This window comes from Neoarius graeffei, chromosome 26 (assembly GCF_027579695.1).
Source record: "Neoarius graeffei isolate fNeoGra1 chromosome 26, fNeoGra1.pri, whole genome shotgun sequence".
Classification (NCBI taxonomy): Eukaryota; Metazoa; Chordata; class Actinopteri; order Siluriformes; family Ariidae; genus Neoarius; species Neoarius graeffei.
This window is the reverse complement of record NC_083594.1, coordinates 48,416,977-48,443,913: the sequence shown is the minus strand read 5'-3', so window position 1 is coordinate 48,443,913 and position 26,937 is coordinate 48,416,977. Positions and strand designations below refer to the sequence as shown.

The 26,937-nt window shown below is 39.7% G+C and overlaps 1 protein-coding gene across 1 annotated transcript in view; it reads left to right on the top strand.

Moving 5' to 3' along the window:
- The window catches only part of camk1b (calcium/calmodulin-dependent protein kinase Ib), a 67,010-nt gene that overhangs the window by 24,692 nt on the left and 15,381 nt on the right, over window positions 1-26,937 (top strand). Inside the window, exons 3-4 of the mRNA XM_060910340.1 lie at window positions 15,679-15,810; window positions 25,729-25,803. Of these exons, the coding sequence (XP_060766323.1) occupies window positions 15,679-15,810; window positions 25,729-25,803 (207 nt within the window). The remainder of the gene's footprint in view (window positions 1-15,678; window positions 15,811-25,728; window positions 25,804-26,937) is intronic.

The following is a 26,937-nucleotide window of genomic DNA, read 5'->3' as shown; positions in this document are numbered from 1 at the left end:
TCAGTATTTGCAGTATTTTCATACTTTTATACTCTTTAATGAAAGGTGATACAAGGCGGAAGTCCGCGCCATTTTTCAGCAGTCGCGTCACATGACCAACGCCAGCGAATCAGGAAGGTGGATGTCACAGTGACGTTGTCCAATGAGACGCCAGCTAGAGCTCAGCACAGCGTATCCGCGTATTTTGAATGTTTACACAGCAACGGAGCTGACACGATCTGGATTGAATACGTGGACGCTGGCGGATTCCCGTTTCCAGGCGGTTTAATGTAAACGGACAGTGCATCCGCGAAGAAAACGAGACAGATACGGTCTAGTGTAAACGTAGCCAAAATCTGTACTTTTTCCTTACATACACCCATGAGCCCTTATACACGAGAAAAAATTTCAATATATAATCCAAAGCACCGAATGTTTTATTCCACATTATACACTCCTATTGTAATAGGCATATTTATCACACTGCATCAAGTTAAAGGGATCAAATAAGCATGGACTGAATAAAAAGACATTTTAGATCCCAGAGAAAACAACTGAATTAAAAAGGACTATATGTACAGTCAAGTAAACAATTATCTACTAAAGAGAATAACTGAACTATAAACTTAATTATTTAATATACATTGTATCAGTAATGCCAGAATTATTGATGTAAATTTTTCAAATAAAATGTATTAATATTAAATAGTTCATAAAAATTACACAAAGTTCTATTTGACAAGTGTTGACATCACCTACAATATTACATTCCACCAAAGAAAATTACTTGAAATATAACAGCAGTACTAAGTAGGTATGTTAATTAAAATAGTAGGTTACATGTAATAAATTATATATAATCATGTCAAACAGTCAATGAAGGTTAGTAAAAGTTCAATTTGAGAAAAAAAAGTGTTGACACCACAAGCAGTGTTAGATCCAACTAAAGATGACTGAAGCACATCAAGTATATTATGTAAACAAGGATAAGTGAAAATATTAATAAATTATGAAGTTAAATTGAAAATCTTCCCAGTAATTTATAACAAGAATTTAAATCTTATTCCTTTTTGGAGTGTTCTTTGTTGTACAAAGATGTTGCAAATTTGGCACGAGCTATAATATCACTGCTTGGGTAGCAGTTGTAGCTCCTCATCACAGTTCATTTTAATTTCTGTTTTCAGTATGAATTTTCCTAACCAATGAAAAAGCCCTCTCACTATCTGCATTGCTCTGTGGGAGGCACAGCAAAGCAGTAAAAAGTTGTTTCAGCATTGGAAACCTGACAACACCCAGAGCAGTTTTTACATCGAAGACCTTTCCCCAATATACATCTATTATTTTCCTGGTCAATAAAAGAAAATCAGAGCACGGCAAACATGTAGATGGTGTTAAATTGCTTCCATCCCCTACTACACATTTTAGAGACAGGTTACCAACAGTCGTTACCACCATTACTCTTCATTCAATACTTTTCCAGTTTACTGACAACTGATGGTAGTAACGGGTGTTGGTCATCTGTGTCTACATATAATGTCTATCAGCAATTAAAATGTTTAGGGAAGCGAAACCAGAAAGCGCCGGGTAACTACAGTTGCCGTTGTATAAACGGCGACTCCCAGTATCACCTCCCTAAGTTATCATGATAATGGAGGAAGCTTTCCTACATGCAAACAGTAAAAACTTTTAAAAACAAAACAAAACACATGCTTACCTGTGCAGTCTTTGAGTCGGGAAACCTTTTTTTTCACTTGCTGTGAAAAATGGTCTGCCACAGTCAGGGGGGATGTTGTTCCATGAGAAATTGGCAGAACATAACTTCTGCAGCCGTCACAGAAGTCTGGGCAGTCCGAGCCGATGTACTTAAATGACCGAGAAAACCACGTGCAACTATAAAACCACATAAATCGAAAATAGTTCTGTTTCATTGGGCATGCGTGTTTGAAAAAATAAATGGTGCATGCTAAGAAAATTTTCTCAGAGTAACAGAAAAAATCTCTGATACAAAACGTAATTTTCCCGTATGAAAATCAGTGTACGCAGCATTAGCCAAAAAATTACATTTTCCTGTACAAAATACAGGGAAACCGTATAACTTGACATGCATGTTACTGACCTCATATCCTGAACTGGCCAGTTCATGAGAATAGAACTACTACAGTAAGGTTCAAAAAACACCACAAATAGAAATAACTGTTTGATGGTGCTTTATCTTAATGATTAGAGATATGAACTTTGTCTAGGTGTTTGTTAACTAAAACAGGTACTTGATTAAGGTGGATGTAATTATACAAGCAGCGGGACTGGGTGTTAATCATCTCTGAAGTCAAGGTAGTTTTCGATTAAACAGTGTTTGTGCTTTCTTTGAAAGTTGTGTATCAAGATTTGAATTTGAATGTGGTTGGGAAGATTTGAATTTGTTTGTTTGAAACTAAGCTTTAACATGGATCACATGTCCAAAACAATTCTGTTCGTCAGATTCAAATGTACGGTACCAGCCAAAAGTTTGGACACACTTTTTAATTCATTGTTTTTTCTTTATTTTTATTAATTGAGACACTTCATGCCAAAGTAATGATGGATGCCGTTTCTCTTTGCTTAGTTGAGTGGTTTATGACATAATATCAGAGGTGAACAAAGTATGTAGCTTCATTATTTAAGTCAAAGTACAGATCCTACTGGTCAAATGTTACTCCAATACAAGTGAAAGTTGTACAGTCAAATTTTTACTTAAGTACTGAAGTATTTTGCTTTTAAAAATACTTAAAGGAACAGTCCACCGTACTTCCATAATGAAATATGTTCTTCTCTGAATTAAGACGAGCTGATCCGTACCTCTCCGAGCTTTGTGCGACCTCCCAGTCAGTCAGACGCGCTGTTACTCCTGTTAGCAATGTAGCTAGGCTCAGCATGGCCAATGGTATTTTTTGGGGCTGTAGTTAGATGCGACCAAACTCTTCCACGTTTTTCCTGTTTACATAGGTTTATATGACCAGTGACATGAAACAAAGTTCAGTTACACAAATTGAAATGTGGCGATTTTCTATGCTATGGAAAGACCGCACTATAATGACAGGCGTACTAACACCTTCTGCGCGCTTCGACAGCGCATTGATACCTTCACTCAGGAGTGAAGGTATTATCTTGAGTACTGCACCTAAAAAAGTTACCACATTTTGCTGTGAATGTAATTCTGTTACCCTTTTATTCCGTGTCCGAAATCACTCTCTACTGTATAGTAGACTATATCGTGAGTTTGCCATTTTGTAGTGCAGTCCAAACGTATAGTGAGAATTATTACACCCTATATAGTGGACATAAGATCCCACAATGCATCGTGAAAAGTAGTGTCCAACTGATGGTCACTAACCAAGCAATATATGCCATCATGCATTGCAGTTGCACTGAAAGAAAAAAAAAAAGTGTGTTGGGGTGAATGGATGGAGGAAAAAACACATAATAAACAGACATTCAAGTACATTTAAAAACAGTGAGAGAATAGAAGAAAGCTAAAATAGAATAAGGCAGATAAAATACAAGAATAAAAGTGAAAGTGCAGAATGAGGAATTAAACAAAAGCCTCAAATTTGATTGAATAAAAGGCAGCGGCAAAGAAGAAAAAAGTATTCAGGCTTGATTTAAAAGAACTGAAAGATGCAGCAGACACACAGTACTTTGTATTTATTAATGTGGGAAATATGCTCAGTTTAATATGTATCTATCACAAAAATACACGCATTTATTATTTTGAAAACCCATCAGCCGACTGATCTGGCACGTTTTAATTGTGCAACAGTAATGACGTAAATAACGTCGCGGCAGAGTAGTGTCCGAAAGGTATTTATTTATTTATTTATTTATTGAGGATTTTTATCTTTTTATTTTACCAATGAGCTCACTATATAGTCCTCTATACAGAATTCCGTAGATAGTGAGTAGGGAGTAGTGAATAAGTGAGTGATTTTGGACTCCGCCATCGTCTCAACATCCAGAATAGTTTGAAACAGCGATGTTCTACAAGATGTGTACAAAAAACATTTTTCTATTTGAATGTATGAAAATTATTAGTGGAGGTTTCAGTGTCAGCACTTTAACAGTCAGTAAGTTTTCTCTCAGTTTGTATGTCTGAGCGAGGGGAAAAAAAAAGCCATCCTGGAGGAAACGACTGTTTGTAGCTGTTAACATATAAGTGAGAACAGGAACTAATTTGTTTCCGATGTTCCACAACATTTAAAAGTAACTCCAAAATGTGCTAGGAAATAATTAACTTTGGAGTGGTAACAATAACTCCGCTTCATATCAGTCTCATGACACCACTCGGTCACTGATTAATTTCCTATAAGACCTCCTGTCATGTTTTATGGCCTATTTTGGTGTAATTGTGCAATATTTTATTGTTATGACAGAACCTACACTGTAAATTCCCCTTCTAGATTCTGATCAAGACTCGTTTATAAGCGGAGGCTTAACCAGGCAGATTATAGTGTTGGAGTTAAGCAGGATGGGTGTGCTTGGCTGTGAAAGTCCTCTTGCGGTTAAAGTTTCTGAGCCTTTTAGTGTCTTTATTGTGGAAAAGGGGAGCACAAAGGAGTATTGTTACTCCCGTGGTGCAGAAGGTCTTATTTCACGCGGTTCTATGTGCTGGACAGGATAAGGGAAGTCCCAGCTTATGACTATTAAAAGAACATGATGGTTTATTTTTCAGTATGTATCACTTATGCATTAAACAGATTGTTAAATATTGAATGGAAGTGTTTGAAGGTGGAACGAACATGCCATTTAACTGCACCCTGTATATAATATAATATTAGTTTATCATGCACAAGTCCATGTGTAAGCAGAAGGTTGGTACTAGTGTGTGTTTGACTGTGTGGCTGTATGGATGGATGGTTAAATTATACATAGACACTTACTTGTGTTTACCAGACTGCTACAGACACCTGCTCCTTCCTCACTCATGCCTGTAAATGCACGCACGCATGCACACACACACGCACACGCGCACACACACACACGCGCCTACCTCCTGCTCACACTTCCACTAGAACAACAAATTAAAACAAATGAAACTTTTCACACACAAAAAAAAAACAACACCCCAGTGCATTGTACAAGATTACTTACATTTATCACTTTTAACTATTTTATCCTGGGATTTAAACCTACAACCTTATGTTGTGAAGCACAATCACTGAAATACCACATGCATGGTGCAAATGCACGCCAGCCAGGTTAGTTGTTGTTGTTGTTGTTGTTGAGTTTCTAACCATGCTGATCTGCTCGTTCAGTGTAGAACCTTAGAATGAATGTGATTTTTCGATATAACATTTAAAACAACATTGTGTATGCTTTTATGGACACAAATTCCACTAATACTGAGAAGCTTGTCATGTGAAACCTTAACATTATCTGATTTTAGATCAGATATGATTTGAGTTCACAGGAGTTATGAGACTCTTAGTTGTGACTTAAAGCCTGAAACTTAATTTTTTTTGCCTGAATTTCTGTAGAAACGCCTACAATCCTTTTGGGGATCAGCTTTTGTGGGTGGAAACACAGTTGGAGAAGCAGTTTATCCAGTGAAAATGTTACACACACACTTATATACTGTATATATTTTGTGTGTGTGTATGTATGTGACTGGTACCGGATGAGATTACTTGACCCCAGCTAGACAAGAGAAAAGGTGAATTTCAAATGGCTCTTGACTGAAGAGTAGTGCACTATTACAGTGTAATGCATTTGTTATTATACTTGCACTTGTCGTGCACTGCATAGCGTGTGGCTTTTTTTTTTAAATAGGTCTGATACGTGAAAACGCAGTTAATCATGCTCTCTGTGAAGTTTTGGCAAGTATTTGATTAGCTGTGTCTACAGTATTTACAGAGCAATATTCATGGTTTGCGACAGGATATGTCTTGAGGATTAGTTGGTTGAGCCCTTGTGTGATCATTCACAGACAAAACAATTACATACCAGAAGCAGATTTGTTTATTCCACAAGTATTTTGAAAAGTTATTCCATGAAATCGAGTCGTACATGAGCTGATACCCGATGAGACGTGCAGCATCGAGTTGGCTATAAGCCATGTACGATGAGCTTGAGTGGTAGAACCATTTTATTCTCTCCACATTCACCGGATTTTGAGAAACAGAGCGTTTTTTTATTTTTATTTTTGGCAAATTCGATAAAAACTTTATACAAAACGTTCAACAAAATAATTTCCGCTCAGAATCCAAACAACCTGGTGAAATGACAGTCGCAATTTGTGAAAAATGCTAGAATAATAATTCTTTAATTTTTTAAAAAAAGATACTTTTTATTCCATATTTTGTTGCTTTTTTTTTTTTTTTGTATTTTTGGGGTTTTGTTTTCGTCCTTGGTTGGTTCAGCAACACGTGCCACCATTTTGTTTTGCTCTACTCACGGTATATGAGCTGATATCCTAGTAGTAGATTAGCTAATCAGAGCGTGCAATTGCTCATATCCAGTGAATGTGGATCGAATAATTAATTAAATAATATTGGTTGGCTTTGAGTGGTCTATCAGATATAGTCCATTCAGCTAGTATGATATTGAATGAGTTGAAGATGAGTAGCTGAATGGACTATATCTGATAGACAATGAAAAAAAGCCAGCCAATATTATTATTATTATTATTATTATTATTATTATTATTATTATACACTCTCTTCATATCAGCATTCTCGAAGGCCAATGCTAGAATTCTGTAAATCTTATCAAATGGTTCTGAATTGGTTGTTTGTCCATTTGCTGGGGATATGCAGTTAGCAAGAATGCACAAATCTCACGGCACCATCTCTGAATGCTTCCTTTGTTGCATAGTGCAGTCCAAAACCGCCTCAGTGAATTATGTTCGTCAAACATCCGTTTGAAGTTGATGGCTCTCGTCCGGAGAAAATTTGGGAACGAATATTGCCCTGGTGGAATGGGGTTAACCACTGCCTTCATTTCTTCATCTGGTGAAAGAAAAGGCAAGTTTGAGTCCTCAAACTTTTGGACCATATACGGTATCTAGCTGGAATTACTACTGCAAAACTATCGAGAAACAATGTAGATATCAGAACAGTTGAAGAGCGGACTCTGAGTTTTGAGTGGGCACAATTTGAAAACTGGTCCCAAGTCAGTTCGAATATCACTGTCAAATTTGAAGAAAGGACATGTTTCTGAAGGCGTGAGGTGAAAAACCTGGACTGAAATCCCCAGCACATTTCATTCGAATGGTTACTGAGTGTATGCCCATGTGGGAGGTGATATCTGTTTATTGTATTACTGAATAGCTTGCCTTTACTTGTATAAATGTCCCGGCAACCAGATGACATTGGCTTCATAACTTCAAGTTCAAATACAGAATGCATTTTTGTTTGTCATTTTCTAATTTCATAGGAGTTTCATGGATTCCTTTCTGGCCCCCAAATGCTGTTTGAGCTTCTTCATGCATGCTTCGGCTTTGCTGGTGTTACAGCTGCTAAAAGGATCATGAATAGAAGATGAGATAGAATAATCATGCTAATCCTGTTCAGTTGAGACAACAGAAGCCAGAGGAAGAAGGATGGACAGGAAGAGGAAAGGGAGGAGAGGGAGAGATTTGGAGAAAGTATTTACTAATACAAGGATCTTCAAAAAGCTTCCACTATTTAGACCAGAAGGTTTTCTGGTGGATTTCTGTCTTCCTGTGTTTAACAGTCTCACATACAGGGAAAAAAAAAAGTGACTCCATTTTGTGCAGAGAACAAAATGGTCATCTCAGCTCCACTATCCTGATGGAAAGAACTAATCAGAGTTTGTGCAAACCAACTAAATTTATCCCGCTTATGCATCAGTCGTTTTTGGCAGTATAATCTCCACTCCTGCACGTCATTGCTGGCTGTAACCCTCATGGACAGAATTTATTCTGTTCACTGCTTTTAGTTTAGTCTGCAAGTTGTTCATGCTTTTTTGTATTCGATGATTAAACTTTCTCCTGTTTCTCTCACAAAAGGTGATCGAAAGAAGTTGAAATATTTTGTTTTCTTTCACAACAAATACATCCAATATATCTGTTCATTTCAGTTTATTTATATTAAGATATCGTGACATGTACCTCGGTCTCAATAAAGGCTTTATACAATTCTCACCAGTGTTAAAAATATTAGAGACTCCAAATATAATGACAGCTTTTTCACAATTCTGGATTGTCAATCAAATGTTATAAAAGGTTATAAAGAGCCCGTCCTGAAGTGTTTCACTTTTTCCATAACAATTCATTGTTGATTAAAACTTGTATTTATTAAAGAATGACACTTTGTACTTTTTATCTGTTTATAGTTACATTTAAAGCTAGACAGCCTTTTGATTTCATAAAATCAGTGAAATTTAGTTCCCTCTGAAATTTGGTCATTGTGATTTTCGTTTAGTTCTGTAATATCTAAAAAACACCAGGCCATTCTGTGGCTGGGAAGTTATTTAATTTGAGGGGATTCCTGAGCAAATAATGTGCATGAACTCGCTCGCTTCACGCAGTCAAGCAGACAGAGGAAGTCCGTGTGCGCATGCGCAGGTTTACCTTCTTCTTTTGGGTTTTACAGCAGCTGGCATCCACAGTGTTGCATTACTGCCATCTACTAGTTTACAGTACCTTTGACCGTGCACTGACAGTTCCATCATTCTGTCGCTAAACGAACAGCTGGTCACACCGAGGTGCTTGCTGACCGACGATATTTATTAGTTCGGTCCTGCGTTTCCTTTCCTTTGTATATAACATTAATGTCTTTTCTTCTCTCTTTCCAGTACTGTAGTTGGTCTTTCACATTTCATTTGCACACTCATGTCCTTCATTTTTTTTCTCCTGTTTCAAATTTGTATCCCACAATGCCTTGTGTGAACGGGGAAAGCCCACCATGTGATGCATGATGTAGTATCTTGAATTGGGTCATGGTGAAGCAGGAAAAAATAGTGGAGAATTTTGGGCCATGTGGCTCTAAATTATCGTCTCGTCTCGTCTTCATCCGCTTTATCCGGGGCCGGGTCACGGAGGCAGCAGTCTGAGCATGGAAGCCCAAACTTCCCTTTCCCCAGACACCTCGGCCAGCTCCTCGGGAAGAACACCGAGGTGTTCCCAGGCCAGCCGAGAGACATAGTCCCTCCAGTGTGTCCTGGGTCTTCCCCGGGGCCTCCTCCCGGGGGGACATGCCTGGAACACCTCCCCAGGGAGGCGTCCAGGAGGCATCCGAAAGAGATGCCCGAGCCACCTCAGCTGATTCCTCTCGATCACCAAAACCCTTATGAATAAAATAAAATCAAGGACTGTGACGTCGCCCGGTATGGCGCAGCCAGGGCCCCACCCTGGAGTCAGGCCCGGGGTTGGGGCTCATATGCGAGCGCTTGGTGGCCGGGCCTTTGCCCACGGGGCCCGGCCGGGCTCCGCCCGAAGTGGTGATGTGGGCCCGACCTCCTGTGGGTTCACCACCCGCAGAGGTAGCCGTAGGGGGCTGGTGCAGTGTGGATTAGGCGGCAGTCGAAGGCAAGGGCATCGAGGACCTGATCCCCGAACACAGCGGCTAGCTGTTGGGACATGGAATGTCTAAATTAATTAATTGTTCTATTTTTAAAAAAAAATCATAAAATTGGAAGTCTGTGATTCGAATTCGGTAGCTTTCGTTCCACTAAACCAAAAATAATTGGGTGTCTCGGAAAATTGTTTTTATAACGTGCACTTGAAAAATCTGAAAGGCAGTCTACCTTTAACAGTTAGTCTACAAAATCGAGTCATACATGAGCTGATAGACCACAAGGCGTGTAACAACGAATAATTGTTTTCTTCTTTCCACATTCACTAGATTTTGAGAAACAGAGCATTTTTATTTTTATTTATTGTAAATTTGATAAATAAAAACTTTATACAAAACATCCGACGAAATAATTTCTGCTTAGAATGTAAACAAACCTGCGAAATGACAGTAGCAATTTGTGAAAAGTGTGATTAATTAATAATAATAATTCTTGAAAAAAAAAGATATGTTCTTACCATCAAATACTTTTTATTCCATATTTTGTTGCTTTTTTTAATTTTGTATTTTTTGGGGTTTTGTTTTCAAGTAGAGTTTTTATTTTGTCCTCGGTTGGTTCAGCAAGACGCTCCGCCATTTTGTTTTCTCTACTCACGGTATATGAGCTGATAGCCTAGTAGTCGAGTCACTGACTACGTTTACATGCACATCCAAATCGAGCTGCTGTCGGTAATCGAGCTGAAGGTCCCAGCAAGGTGCCAGAGAAATCCAATCCTACATGCACACAATGAAATCGGGCTATTGTGTGAGGTGCATTGTGCACCCGAGCCACAGGTGGCGCAGCACGCCCCATCGTGTTGGTACACTTCTGGTTGTCGTCATGAAGAAGAGCTATTCAAGAGTGTAAACAAAGTTATCAGTTCCGTGTTCTCCATTGCGCGTTTTTCTCCCGTCCATGAATTTCAATATATTCAACTCCTTAAGCTGAATGAGCATGAACTCTGTCTCCTCATTGCTCCAGAAGTGCACGTTTCTGCTTGCCTGTGGCAGTGGGGGCGTGGTCAAGCGCCAGTCTGTGACAGGAGGGCGGAGCCAGGGAAGGTGAGTGGCAGAATCACTTCACCTGACGGTAATTAACCTGTGTTTGTGTGTCTTCCCAGTAACCGCGCCCTATTTAAGGAGGCAGAGGGAGAGCAGAGGGGACAGCTCATCCCGGGACTAGAACACAGCGCGCGCGCGCGTGTGTGTTTTTCTCTCAAGAATAAAAGTAGGCTGTTAAACTGAAAAGTCTGACAATAAAAAGCCTATTAGTACCAGAAGCTTTGTCCTGCCGTCCTCTGTGCTCCACCCACACTTCAGAGAGCTCTACATCGCCATTTTCTCTTCTTCGTTTGTTCCTCCTGACCTCTTCTGCTGCTCACTACTACTGTTGTCATGCCGACCGAGGCTGTTGTGTTTCCCGCTTGTGGTCTCGTCACTCGTCACTTCCGGAAGTAGCTCGACAACTAGCTCGATAGGGTATACATGCACAAAGTAGCTCGGCAGAAATCGCATAAACTAGGTCGTGTAGCTCGATTCCGAGAAATCAAGTTCGGTTCAATTTCAGCCGAATTAAGGTGTATACATGGCATTTTGAACTTCGATTTTAGTCGAGCAACGGCAGAAATTCAATTCTCTCTATGTGCATGTAAACATAGTGACTGATCAGAGCTCATATCCAGTGAATGTGGATAGAATAATTAATGTTATCTTGCTATAAAAAGTCATTCCCTCACCAGCCTGTTTATTTTCTCTCTTATTATAGAGCTAATAAAACAAACAAATAAACTTTCTGACTGTTGCAAAGTGCTGAAAAAGTTTAATACGAACAACACATTTGTAAAAATGTTTATAACTTGACTTAGATTCATATGCGGAGCGTCTGCTGTACAAGTCCGTGTGCAAGATGTTACTATAGAAGCGATATTAGAAAAAGAGCATTAATATAAACCTTGCACGACTGTTATAGAAAATTAATCAACATCTAACTAATCAAATTCAACAGCACTGTTGTGCCAATCAATCAGTCAATCAATTTGGTTATCCCTAATATAATCCATTGTGTGTGAGCAGTGAGCGCTTCTGGTAAGTGTAGGAAATGTCGTCACCTCCAGCAGCCATGGAAGATGGTCATACTGCATGTCCAGCTGCTCTGCTTCTGCTAAATGCCTCTTTCTTTCCACTTGTAACCTCTGTGGAATTTATAGCCTGGCTCTTTTCAGTCCCAGGAGCTGCATTCATCAGTTTCAGTGACAGAACTTGGCTTTTTTTCCATACGGTATATTAAATAATGTTTCAGGACTAAGTGGGAGTGTGGCTGATGCTTAAATCTAACTTCTGAAATCCAGTATAAAAAATAGTGTTATGAAGCCGATGATCCCCTCGACGCATTCCTAGGAATGTCGAGTGATTAGTGTTGGAAAGATCTGACCAGTTGCAGATGTTCATGTTAAGTGGTATATGAGAGGACTAATCCCAGGTGTCTGTGCAGCCTGAGAGACTCCAGGTGTTCCTGTTGATGGAGGAGCATGTGCAGTATCAACTAGACATAATTATTATTTGCAGGATTAAGTGGGTATCATTGTCATTCCACATCTCTCGTGTGTGTGTGTGTGTGTGTGTGTGTGTGTGTAATGCCTGGTGATGCAGTGCAGCTCGTTTAAGAGGTAATAAGAGTGCATCATGTTTGCCGGAGGTTGCTGTTAGCAACAGGGTCTGGACACCAACTCTGCACAAAAATAGGCATTAACCTTTTTCAAATGAAACTATTTTTTTTTTCAGCTCCTCTCAACACATTTTTCTTCTCCTGTTTGTGCTTCAGGATGTTCTCAATCCAGCACATCTGGTGATGTTATGTTTAGCTAAAACAGGCTTCTCTAGAGATTCCACCATGACACTCAAGAGACAATATACTTTCACTCGGTTTCTCCGGAGCTAAATACATGCACAGGGCACTCCTTAATTCACTCATACATACACACACAGTTTATTTGCTGAAAGGGGGCTCATTGACCTATTCTGAAGCCGTGTATATCTCAGAGGTGTGTGTATATACAGAAAGATTGTTATCAGGTAACAAAATATAAAGCTAAAACCGATCCGACTTTCTCTATCAGGATCGGAGTGATGTGAACTGGCCGATATCCAATAATGAGCCAAAACTGGCATCTAAAACTGACTGCACCGAGTTTTCTTTTGGCAGATTGATATATGAAAACAGACTTCAAACTTATGACGCAATGAAAACTTAAAAATGATCTCGAATAGAATTAAATATACATAGATATCTTTTAGTGCATGATTCACGTGACTGAAACTGACGACTGGTAGTAAGAGAATAAGCCTTTTCAAGGATTTTATAGCGTGTGTTTGTGTGTGTGTTCATGCATTCCTGTCTCTGAAGAGCAGACACCAAAAATAACTCCACAACCTTCAACCTGTTCCCAGAACGGGACTACTGTATTACCGTATTAACCAGATTATTATAACTAAACTTAAAAATATCAACTACGCACAAAGTAGATACAGTTTTTGATCCTCATGACTGAATTGGTTGGCTTCACTAACACACACACACACACACACACACACACACACACACACACACACACACACACACACCTTTGTCTTGTGTTTAGTCTGACCAGTGTGAGACTCTGTGTGTGTGTGTGTGTGTGTGTGTGTGTGTGTGTGTGTGTGTGTGTGTGTGTGGACAAAGTATAGTGTGTCTAGCCGGAGGTGGGTATGACAGTCATAATCATGTCCTGTTAACCAGTTCGGATAGTTCTCTCTCTCTCTCTCTCTCTCTCTCTCTCTCTCTCTCTCCCTCCCCTTGCTCTTACACACACACAGAGCCTGATCTCTGTCTGTTCCTTATTCAAATCGAGAGCAGGATGGGTCGTTTACTTAAGTTATCAGTGTTCAGATGAATTTTCCCAGAATGTTTGGTGTTCACATGTGTGATAAGCTGTGTTTGCTTGAACTGAACTTGAACACAGACTCTTTTGAAAGTGGATTAGATTAGATCAGATTCCACTTTATGATCACAGAACAAGTGCAATTACTTAAACAGCAAAGTGCAGTTGGCATTGAACCAGAAGTGTAACTTAGCATAAAAGTGCAATGCATGTAAGCTTATTGTGGTATGAATATGTAATTAGAGTAATAGGATAAATAAATATGTACAGATAGATACAGATATCTGCACACACATACATATATTAAAATATACAATATAATATATACTGTACATACGTACACATACATGTGCAAATACAGTGCAGTGTACTTATGCAGATAGAGTGCAACATATAGTACAATATGCAGTGTGCATGTGGATAAAGTGTGTTAGTGCAACAATTTGTGTGTGTTCAGTCGAGAAACAGCTGCAGGGAAAAAGCTGTTTCTCAGCCGGCTGGTATGAGTGCAGAAGATTCTGTATTGCCTTCCTGAGGGTAGGTTTTTTTTTTCTTTTTGAATCGTCTGTTGTTGGGGTATGAGCTGTTCTTGATGATGCTCTGTGCCCTCTAGAAGCACCGTTTCTGATGGGTGTCCTCAGTGCAGGGGAGATGGGTGCCAGTGGTGTATTGGGCGGTTTTCAGTACCCACTGAAAGCCCTTCCTATCAGCGACAGAGCAGTTCCCATCCCACACTGTCATGCAGTGGGTCAGCATGCCCTTTATAGAGCACCGATAGAAGCTCACCAAGATTTAGGCACAAGCTGAGCTTTTTAGTGCTCTCAGAAAGTCCAACTGCTGTTGTGAGTTCTTGATGAGCAGAGATGTGTTCATGGGCCAAGAGAGATCCTTCATCAGGAACTTAAAGCTTGAAACACACTCCCCTTCAGACCCGTAGATATAAATGGGTTTGTGTGCTGGCTCAAGTTCTCCTGTAGTCCACAATGAGCTCTCTTGGTTTTCTTGGTATTCAAGTCCAAATGGTTCACTGTGCACAAGGTATCCAGGTGATCAGTCTCCTCCCTGTAGGTGGATTCGTCGTTGTCAGCTATTTGTCCTACCATCGTGGTGTCGTTTGCAAAGTTGATGAGGATGATGCTGTTACTATCATGTAAAGCTTTGCAGTCGTAGGTGAAGAGGGCATAGAAGAGGGGACCGAGGACACAGCCATGTGGGACCCCAGTGCTCAGAGTTAGGATGGCCAAGGTTTATTTCTCCAGTCTGACTGTAGCTTGCTGGTCAGGAAGTCCAGGAGCCAGTTACATGTGGAGGGACTAAACCTGATCATCAAGAGATCATGAGCTTGAACCCTGAAGATACCACAGCCATCCGTGGGCGACGAGGTCAAGAGAGCAAAATTGTCCGTGCTCTCATGGAGGGAGGGGTCAGTATTCTTTTCTTTATCAATTACAGCGCAACTAGTCAGTCATGGATGGCTGTGAGTTCATGCATGCAGAAGTGGGCGGATAGCGCGTTCCTCCTTGTGTACATCAAGGAACCATGCAGTGTTAGATCTTAGTGAACAAATGCATAGCTTTTTTTTCTTGTTTTTTTCTTTTTTATGCAGTTAAATTTACAAATTAAAAAATAAAATTTGTCTTAAAGTTTCACAACTATTATTCTCAACTAAACAAGTCACTTCTTGTTTATTTAATGTTGTATTGTAATGCATCACATCACTCAACACTCCGCACAGCACAAACACCACTGCCATTCTACTTGAGAGTGGCACTTCCTGTTGCTCCAGTCTGCTCGTCTGCACATGTGCATTAATGTGTGAGCCTTGTCCGCACACGCATCTTTAAGTGATCCTTTATGTCTAAACAAACCCTTAAGGGGAAATTGAGAGAGAGAGAGAGAAACATATTATCTACGATCTGATGTTTCTCTGGAACTTCTCAGACATGCATAAACAAAGGAAGCAAATTCTTGGAAGTGGTTTAATCTTTCAGGTCAGGGGTTGTGCTCTCTGACAATTGCTGCTGAATCTGCATCAATTAGTTGAACTGCAAAGAGAAACCAGAGAGCTATTGCACTTCGGCTGAAAGATGAACTCTCAGAACAAAACTTTCAATAAACATGGAGTCTTTCAAATGTGTTGTAATTATTTTTAGTTTGTTGATCTGTTTATTAACTCTGAAACTTTGTGTGTGTCTGTGTATCTCTCTCTCTCTCTTTGTCCATGTGTGGTGTAGTGGTGCGTTCTCCGAGGTTGTCCTAGCCGAGGAGAAGCGAACATGCAAGTTGGTGGCGATAAAGTGCATTCCAAAGAAAGCACTGGAAGGGAAAGAGAACAGCATTGAGAACGAAATCGCCGTTCTTCACAAGTGAGTAACCGTTTTTCCATCATACTACTCTTACCCCCCCACACCACTATCACCACACACAAACACACACACACACAGATTTACACTTGTTTTCCAAAGAATCCTAACAGATCATGGAATTTCTGGAATGTCACGGAATTTTTAAAAGTCTACTCCAGACATGGAAAGTCAGGGGATTTGATCATTTTTTTGGGCCAAATCATGGAATATCAGGGAAATTTTAGTTGCCATTGACCAAAATGTAATTTAAAATACATGCAGGTATTTTTTTTAATCATGTTTACGCAATAAAAACGTTAAACTTTGTCCTGAAAACTAGTACATAAAGTTCGCAAATTGTTGGGTTTAAAATGCCGTGACTGGTTGTTGTGCGCTCAGCTCAAAGCCGGCTTGTTTTTCCCGTTCATTCGATTAATCTTTTTAAGGCATGAAATGTCTGGGAATATGACATTTGATTTTTGAGTGGGAACCCAGTTTCCATCCCACACTTGCATTGATTCCCACATCCTTTTACACACACAAACACGCACTCGCACTAAGACTCGGACACGTTCTCATCTCCTCATATGGTATGCCTCTGTGTTTGTCGTGTATTTGATTATTCAGAATCTGCTGCCAAACTTTAATTTCAATAAAAAAAAACCTGTTTATGCACTGCACGGTTACAGATGCTAATATTCACCGACTGAGATTACTGTTCACTTATTTAGTTATAGTTCAGTTAGTTACATTGCATCATAGGAGATCAGGGAGGAAAGGTGTCAGAAAGTGGTCAGCATTGTGGTGTATCACCAGACTCATTTGCTAAAACAACCAGCGAATGTGGGCGCATATGCATATATATATATATATATATATATATATATATATATATATATATATATATATATATATATATATATGCGCGCCCACATTCACTGATAGTCCCATAGTTAAAGGATTTCCCGTTTGAACCGCTGGATTCACCAGGCATTCTGGAAAACGACAGGCTCTGAAGGCGCTAAAGCTATTTTTAGGATGTGTGTCTCTGTGCACGTGTTGCCTGGGTTACTGCTGCCACACTGACCTGGAGATCAGAGAGGGATGTGAACTAATGTGTGATGCAGGAACAGGAACATCCCCCTTCCTTCTGCACATCGATACAAGAACATGCTTCATGGAGCATCCACTTAGTTCACAGTCTTTATTGCCGTTTTTATTGTTTTTAGCATCAACTTTCCAAATTGAAGCATCTCTTGAGGTGATGTTTCTGTTGGAACCTCGGAGTGATTCACAGTCGCATCTGATAGACGCATTTACTGTATGTTTGTATGCTTGTAGGGGCAAAAAAGTAGTTCAGTTTAGAAAACAGGCCTCGGATCTTTCAGTCTCTAGTTTCCAGCACCACATGCTTAACCATATCAGCGGGAGTTTAATTCCCAACAATGCCACAGCTATCCATGCCTGGGAGCTCAGGAAGTGAAACTGGCCCTGGGAGGGATAGCATACATACTTGAGCCCTTTTTATACAGAGATTCCATAATATTGACATAAATAAGACACCTTGGTATTCTGCCTTTGGTTGTTTCCACTGAACTAAATAAAGCCACACCAGTATTTGGTTTTACATTGCGAGCTGGAGTTCTGCAAACAGAGGCATGACGTGTCACAACAGAGTGTCGGCATTTAGGGTGAAGTATCTACCGGTACGTGTTGGATATTATGAATATCCAACCTTAGTCCCTAGAGATGGAGAATTTGCGCTGGTCTCAAAGATCATCAAAAACGTCACACCCCTGTCCCGCTGTACCGGCTGTCCCTTTTACACAAATATAAATTCCGGCTCTGTTATTACAAATCGTTCCAGGTCAGAGGCAGAACAGATACTCCCCGGTCCGCATTCGGCCTTGAACAGGTTGTGTCCAAGGGGCTTCTCAATCCCTGATCAATCACAGGCATCTGTGAGCTCATGGATGCAGAAGAGGGTGGAAAGCGGTTTCCTTTGTGTGTCTTACGCAGCCCTGTGATGCAGCATGAGCAGCAGTGCAAGAAGATGTCAACGTAGGCTGGCGTCATGTCTCTTGGAGGAAGCTGTTGGATGACAGGGATGAGCTTGTTGGTGGGTGGGAATTGACAGGTGACCTAATTGCAGAGGAAAATGAAAGGAAAATACATTGTAGAGTCATGTCTAATGTGACAATAATGCTATTTTGCACTTCTGTTTGATTTCCTTTCACTTGGCGGTTCCCAAATGAGTGTGGGTTTTGTTTTTTTAAGCCCAAGCCTTGACCAAATTACAGATTTATAATCCAAGACTATTGTAATATTTGAAACTTTTATATACAGTACTGTGCAAAAGTCTCAGGCACCCTGTTGTTTTTTTTTCATACAAACTTTGTTGTAGATTTCGATTTTATGACTTCTACTTTATCAGTACGAAAACAGATTGTTTTCCAGCACAACATTAAATGTTAAAGGAAAAAAAAGTTTGTATCTGAGCAGCATATTACATAGTAGAGCACTTTTCAGATGAAAAAAGAAAACATAATGAAGGCTACTGGGTTTTAGTGCAAAATTAAGAAGCGAGTGTGACAAAGTGTCCAGAAGAACTGTGGCTGGTTCTGTAAGATGCTCAGTAAAACCTACAGCTCATTTCCGCATAAAACTGCACTCACTGGACCTGAGACTACTATTTTTTTTTTAAAGCAAAAGGTCGTCTCACACCAAATATTGACTATTTCATTTATTATGGCTTACTGCTTATAGTATTTTTTTATGTTGAAACATTTCATTATTTTGGTCTTGTAGCATTTCTTTCCATGTGCCTAAGACTTTTGCACAGCACTATGTATAGGTCTGATACTTAAGCGGGGAAATTAACTTCCTCTTAATACCCAAACAGCTGAGTCATTTACAGTCTTCAGATGATGTCGAAAGACCGACCATTTTCTGAAGTACTTTTTTGGCAACATAACCTCCCCAACAGAAGTTTTTAGACTGATCATATTCTTAATCTGTGAACTAGAGAACTAGTATCAGGATGTTTTTTTTTTTTTTTAATAGAGATAAAGCACTTCTGCACTGATAAGGGCGTCTGCCACATGCCATACGGTAAATGTAATTATTCTATCCACATTCACTGGATATGAGCAGTCGCGCTCTCTGATTGGATTTTTCTTTCTTTCTTTCATTCAAAATGCCTGTATCTCCCTTCTTTCTTTGTCTTTCTTTCAAAATGCCTGTATCTTCTTTCTTTCTTTTTCTGTCTCTTTCTATCTTTCTTTCTTTCAAAATGCCTGTAGCTTCTTTCTGTCTCTTTCTATCTTTCTTTCTTTCAAAATGCCTGTAGCTTCTTTCTTTCTCTTTCTATCTTTCTTTCTTTCAAAATGCCTGTAGCTTCTTTCTTTCTTTCTTTCTTTCTTTCTTTCTTTCTTTCTTTCTTTCTTTCTTTCTTTCTTTCTTTCTTTCTTTCTTTCAAAATGCCTGTAGCTTCTTTCTTTCTTTCTTTCTTTCTTTCTTTCTTTCTTTCTTTCTTTCTTTCTTTCAAAATGCCTGTATCTCCTTTGTCTTTCTTTCTTTCAAAATACCTGCGTCTTTGTCTCTTTGTTTTGTCTGTCTTTCTTTTTCTGTCAGTCCATATTTTTTTCCTTTTTGTTGCTTTGTTATTTTGTCTCTTCTGTCTGTCTGCTTTTCTTTTTCTGAAATCTGTCTTTTTTTTCTCTCTCTCTCTCTCTGTCCCAATTTCCTGTCTTTCCTTCTCTGTTTTTCTCTGTCAGGCTTTCGGTTTCCTTTTTTTCCCTTCAGTCAGTCTCTCTGACATAAAAAAGAAGGAAAGGTAGAAAGGCAGTCTGTCTTTTTTCCTCTGTTATCTGTCTGTCCCTCTTTTTTCCTCTCTGTCTATCTTTTGTCTGTCTTTCTTTTGTCACGTCAGATGAGAAGCCTCTGCATGTATTAGAAGAGAACATTGTTTCAGTTCTTTAGTGCTGTGCCTCAAACCACCCACCACCTGTGGAGTCGACCCGGACCCCACGCACAGAGGAGGTGGAGAGTCAACGAGCAAGCGAGAGAAAGACAGGGGGAACTGACAGCATGTACAGGACGTGACCAGTGCCTGGGGAGAGAAAGTTAGAGAATGTGAGTGTGAGAGAGCAAGAGAAAGGAATGTAAAGCTCAGTAGGCATGGTGACTCACCTGCATGTGCCGGTCGTGTTCTGTGCCTCAGGCGTGTGTGGGAATCCACAAGGCAACATGGTGAGAACCCACACATCGTCCTCTGTCTGTCTCACACTTTTAACCCAGCAGGTAAAGAGAAAGTAAAAGAGAATAATTATTGACTGGAACTGAAGAGCGGGAGAAAGGAATGAAGAGGTGGACAGTGATGTCACACCTCTCGAGGTCATTAATACATTTAACACTTTATTAACCAAGACAGCACCTTACACTACAAAACATGGTAAATAATCCACTGAACGAGTCCGTCAATGATGGCGTAGCTCATTCGAGCCCCGTCTAGTCCAGAAGGAACGATCTAAAGTGGGCCACCTTGTGCAATAAATGTTGCAAGCTATATACACACTATATACAAGCTATATATAGAAGCTATATACACCCTAGGAATACTGACCTCTTTGCCAGAAAGAATCCAACATGGCGAGGAATTGACCGAGAAGAAGCGATTTTTGTTGAACTGCTCATAAAAGCTTAATTAGTCCATAAGTTCATTAATAATGGTAATTAAGCAAATCTGGGTAGAAGTTATATGCACCCTAGATACCCCTACCTTCACACCAGAAAAAATCAAAATCGGTGAAGAATTGAGGGAGAAGAAGCAATTTGTTTGGAAACTGCTCGTTAGGGATTGATTAATTACCCCATATCTTCATTATTAATTGCAGTTGTGCAAATTTGGGTGGAAGCTACAACCCCGATTCCAAAAAAGTTGGGACAAAGTACAAATTGTAAATAAAAATGGAATGCAATAATTTACAAATCTCAAAAACTGATATTGTATTCACAATAGAACATAGACAACATATCAAATGTCGAAAGTGAGACATTTTGAAATTTCATGCCAAATATTGGCTCATTTGAAATTTCATGACAGCAACACATCTCAAAAAAGTTGGGACAGGGGCAATAAGAGGCTGGAAAAGTTAAAGGTACAAAAAAAGGAACAGCTGGAGGACCAAATTGCAACTCATTAGGTCAATTGGCAATAGGTCATTAACATGACAGGGTATAAAAAGAGCATCTTGGAGTGGCAGCGGCTCTCAGAAGTAAAGATGGGAAGAGGATCACCAATCCCCCTAATTCTGCGCCAACAAATAGTGGAGCAATATCAGAAAGGAGTTCGATAGTGTAAAATTGCAAAGAGTTTGAACATATCATCATCTACAGTGCATAATATCATCAAAAGATTCAGAGAATCTGGAAGAATCTCTGTGCGTAAGGGTCAAGGCCGGAAAACCATACTGGGTGCCCGTGATCTTCGGCCCCTTAGATGGCACTGCATCACATACAGGCATGCTTCTGTATTGGAAATCGCAAAATGGGCTCAGGAATATTTCCAGAGAACATGATCTGTGAACACAATTCACCGTGCCATCCGCCGTTGCCAGCTAAAACTCTATAGTTCAAAGAAGAAGCCGTATCTAAACATGATCCAGAAGCGCAGACGTCTTCTCTGGGCCAAGGCTCATTTAAAATGGACTGTGGCAAAGTGGAAAACTGTTCTGTGGTCAGACGAATCAAAATTTGAAGTTCTTTATGGAAATCAGGGACGCCGTGTCATTCGGACTAAAGAGGAGAAGGACGACCCAAGTTCAGAAGCCTGCTCAGTTCAGAAGCCTGCATCTCTGATGGTATGGGGTTGCATTAGTGCATGTGACATGGGCAGCTTACACATCTGGAAAGACACCATCAATGCTGAAAGGTATATCCAGGATCTAGAGCAACATATGTTCCCATCCAGACGACGTCTCTTTCAGGGAAGACCTTGCATTTTCCAACATGACAATGCCAAACCACATACTGCATCAATTACCGCATCATGGCTGCGTAGAAGAAGGGTCCGGGTACTGAACTGGCCAGCCTGCAGTCCAGATCTTTCACCCATAGAAAACATTTGGCGCATCATAAAACGGAAGATACGACAAAAAAGACCTAAGACAGTTGAGCAACTAGAATCCTACATTAGACAAGAATGGGTTAACATTCCTATCCCTAAACTTGAGCAACTTGTCTCCTCAGTTCCCAGATGTTTATGGACTGTTGTAAAGAGAAAAGGGGATGTCTCACAGTGGTAAACATGGCCTTGTCCCAACTTTTTTGAGATGTGTTGTTGTCATGAAATTTAAAATCACCTAATTTTTCTCTTTAAATGATACATTTTCTCAGTTTAAACATTTGATGTGTCATCTATGTTCTATTCTGAATAAAATATGGAATTTTGAAACTTCCACATCATTGCATTCCGTTTTTATTTACAATTTGTACTTTGTCCCAACTTTTTTGGAATCGGGGTTGTATACGCACCCCAGACAGACCTACCTTCCTGCCAAATAAAATAAAAATCACTGAAGAATTGAAAGAGAAGAAGCGATTTTCGTGGAATGTGGATGACGTCAGATGGACGACGGACAACACACGATGGCATAAACTCATCACCTGTCGGCCGGATGAACTAATAATTGGAGTGAAAATGAAACGGTCATGATGGCCTGGTTGCTTTGGGAATATTATTAAAAATGCAGTACATGGTGGATCAGAATCACGGTGGAGCCACAGCATCAACCACAAACACTGTCTGTGAGATGTACAGTAAATCTACTCTGGATGGGGTGCCAATCAAACCCAGTAACCAGACACGAGTTTTTAGTTATTATTCATTATTAATGATTTTCTTCTCCCTTTTGTTTTCTCCTTGCATGCAGTATACTGTCGTGTGTACTCTATCTGAAGCCACATTTACAAAGAATCTGGTCTTACCACGAAGACTTCTCTAGAAATTTCTTAATGGTCATTAATGTAATGGCCCTTAAGACATCTTCATGAAATTGTGAGGAAATATTAAGGTGTGGTTGCTATTATTGTCTCAAATGACTGATTAATGTCAACAAGTGAAACCTGCTGAAGAACAAAACAGGACATTAAATATTTCAGACACAATTATTGCATTATTATCCACGGGAGGCTGCCATTATGTATTCCTAATCCCCTCTTAGTGACAGGAATTATGCAATCTAGGAGCTGATTTTACCTTTAGACTGAAAATTTGCTCAGCAGTTCAGATAAACACCCATTTTCAAGAGTTTTGCTTTAATTTTTCTTGCGGTGGATTAGATATGCAGTGTTAAAAGCGGTCTGGTGTGGTCTTTTAGAGTGAGTCAGTCACTCTTTTCAATCAGAATGAGGACAAAACTCGTGCGGGTTCTCTTACCTCATGGGTATTGTTTCATATTGCTACCATTTCACCATTATGTCATCCTCAGCTTGGGAGTATTTGCGTCTACATTGGATGAATCATCTGTTCACTCGAAACAAATGAAGCATTGATTCATAGGTGGCCATAAAAACAAATGCATTATGACTAAATAACCTTTGGTCTCTTCAAATGTTGTGGGTTGCGGCTCATTTTCATACGGATCCCACCTGTACTGATGCAAATGCCCTTTAACCTCATAGTCCATTGTTTAAATGCAAATGTCCATTGTGCTGTAGTGAAGTGCATAAAAGCACAAAATAAAAAGTTGTTGCCATCCAGTCACATATGAACTACACTGCGTGTCCTGGGTTAGTTGGCCTTTAAAACATGAATAAACAGGAACAGGACCTGGTTTATTTGCAGAAAAATTGTTTACTTAGGGTTCTGAAGGGTGCTAAGAGGAATTAAATTACTCAGCATTTTATTTTTTTCTTCTGTAAAGCTTGTGGGACTCATCAACTAACAAAAATAGTCAAGTTAATAATTAGCTGGATCAGGTGCCCTAGCATGGGAAATATTATCATCCTGACTAGTAGTCTGCATCTCGAGAAATCGACACACTACATGGACCTCTACTTAGTCATTAGGCATCATGTGATGATAAACTGTGGCACAAATTTATGACAATAATCGATCAAAAAACGAATTGTGATTATTATCAGGCTGCATAATCTTTTAGGTTTTTCTAGTTGTAATTGTGTTCTTTAGACAGTAGAGGGCACGATAATCAGACAATAGCAGGAATGCACATGACTTCACCCTAGGTGGAAGTAACACAGCTCTAATGCCAGGAAAAACCACTGAGCTCTGTATAAAATCTGGAGACTCACAGGCTTGTCAGATTGAGCCCATCTGGCCGCCATCTTACCACTCGCATCGCGTGTATTTGGCTGATGTGTGAAACCGTCAAATTTGCCCCAAGAAAAGTATCTCCTGACTTCTTCTTTTCCCTTTCATTTCCTCCTCTTATTTTCTCAGTTTCACCCCATTTGTTACATATCTTTATAGCGCTCCCCTTCACTGTTTTTTTCCTTTTCCAGTCCAGTCTCTGATCATTTTTTAAACTTTTACTACTATAATTCTTTTTACAGAGATTATTTCAGTTTTTCTCTTATACAGTGTATCTTTCTCTTTCATATAGTTCTATCTATCTATCTATCTATCTATCTATCTATCTATCTATCTATCTATCTATCTATCTATCTATCTATCTATCTATCTATCATCATTATTATACCAACACAAAGGCTGTACAATTCTTCCTTTCTGTTTAGGACAGTTGTTGAAAAGGATTATTTTCTCATGTTATTTGCCATTTACACTTCATTCTCACAGTCATGTCTTAACAGTATTTATTGGTCACATAATTCACTGTCAATATTCATGCAGCTGACGACTGTGAGAATGAAGTGAAAATGGCAAATAACATGAGAAAATAATCCTGTTTCAACAGCTGACCTAAGCAGAAAGGAAGAATTGTACAGCCTTTGTGTTGGTGAGATAGATAGATAGATAGATAGATAGATAGATAGATAGATAGATAGATAGATAGATAGATAGAAGAAATATACGAAAGAGAAAGATACACTGTATATGAGAAAAACTGAAATAATCTCCGTTGAAATAATTATAGTAGTAAAAGAGCCATTCAAAAAAATGACCAGAGACTGGACTGGAAAAGAAAAACAATAACAGTGAAGGGAAGCACCATAAAGATATGTAAGGAATGTAGGTAAAGTTGAGAAAATAAGAGGAGGTAATGAAAGGGGAAAAAATCAGGAGATACTTTTCTTGGGGCAAATTTGATCAGATATGACGGTTTAACACATCAGCCAAATACACGCGATGTGAGTGGTAAGATGGCGGCCAGATGGCTTCACTCATCATTCATTTTATTAAGAGCTCAGTGCATGAAAACACTGCTGAAAGCAAAAGAAAAGAGAAGCAAATGGAGGAAATACAAATGTTGATAAAAGTTTTTGAAGAAAAGGCCTATTTGTTATGATTTTTTTTTCATTTTTCATAAAAGGAAGATTTAAAATAATGGGTTAGTACGTGACTTCAGCCTTGAAAAATTGGGGTAAATAAGTATTGGTGATTTATTAAGAAAATTAAACAAAAGTTTATTTAACAAGTGGAATATTTAAGTTGATAAAGAATCGGAAAATAAATGTTGCATTTTTTTAATAAAAAAATTTCTTCATTTAATATTTTTTTCAAAAACATCATGGGAAAATCGAATTGTGAACCCGATCTTGTTAGTTGGGCGAATCGTTCTGTGCCTCGTTGTCAGGATAACGGTGCAGGAATATAATTTTGAGGTCAACTTGGTGCTTAGTACATCATGGAACATTCAGATACATTGTCATTACATACCAACTCTTGAATATTTCAAAATATGGTGATGTATATTAAGGTTATTTATCTCTTTCCCTCTTTTTTATTCTTTCCTATAGGATTAAACACGCCAACATTGTTTCTCTGGAGGACATCTATGAGAACAAGTCGCACCTCTACCTCGTCATGCAGCTGTAAGTGAAGTCTCTGTTTGGGCTGAATAGAGAGCGAGTGCGTGCCTGACTTCTAAAGAAGCAACTCGTGATCTAGTTCAGTTGCCTCTTTTAGCCCCCTATTTCAAACGACTTATGTTTTGAATCTTGACTGCATTTTTCACAGAAGACAGAATGGTGTGCATTTGTGGTTGATGATGCAGTCAAGAGAGTTTCCACAGTCAAATAGACTGGGGCATGATATACAATACAATACAACACGACACAACAACACAACACACAAGCTTTAGATACATGCTTTTGATTATAAAATATATGACAGTCTGTTTAAAGTGCAAATTTTAGTCAATATTTATTTTTATAAAAGAAAATGCGGCACGGTGGTGTAGTGGTTAGCGCTGTTGCCTCACAGCAAGAAGGTCCTGGGTTCGAGCCCCGGGGCCGGTGAGGGCCTTTCTGTGCGGAGTTTGCATGTTCTCCCCGTGTCCGCGTGGGTTTCCTCCGGGTGCTCCGGTTTCCCCCACAGTCCAAAGACATGCAGGTTAGGTTAACTGGTGACTCTAAATTGACCGTAGGTGTGAATGTGAGTGTGAATGGTTGTCTGTGTCTATGTGTCAGCCCTGTGATGACCTGGCGACTTGTCCAGGGTGTACCCCGCCTTTCGCCCGTAGTCAGCTGGGATAGGCTCCAGCTTGCCTGCGACCCTGTAGCACAGGATAAAGCGGCTAGAGATGATGAGATGAGAAAATGTGGCACGGTGGTGTAGTGGTTAGTGCTGTCGCCTCACAGCAAGAAGGTCCGGGTTCGAGCCCCGTGGCTGGCGAGGGCCTTTCTGTGCGGAGTTTGCATGTTCTCCCCGTGTCCGCGTGGGTTTCCTCCGGGTGCTCCGGTTTCTCCCACAGTCCAAAGACATGCAGGTTAGGTTAACTGGTGACTCTAAATTGACCGTAGGTGTGAATGTGAGTGTGAATGGTTGTCTGTGTCTATGTGTCAGCCCTGTGATGACCTGGCGACTTGTCCAGGGTGTACCCCGCCTTTCGCCCGTAGTCAGCTGGGATAGGCTCCAGCTTGCCTGCGACTCTGTAGAACAGGATAAAGCAGCTAGAGATGATGAGATGAGATAAAAGAAAATCTTATACCGGTAGATCCAGTTAC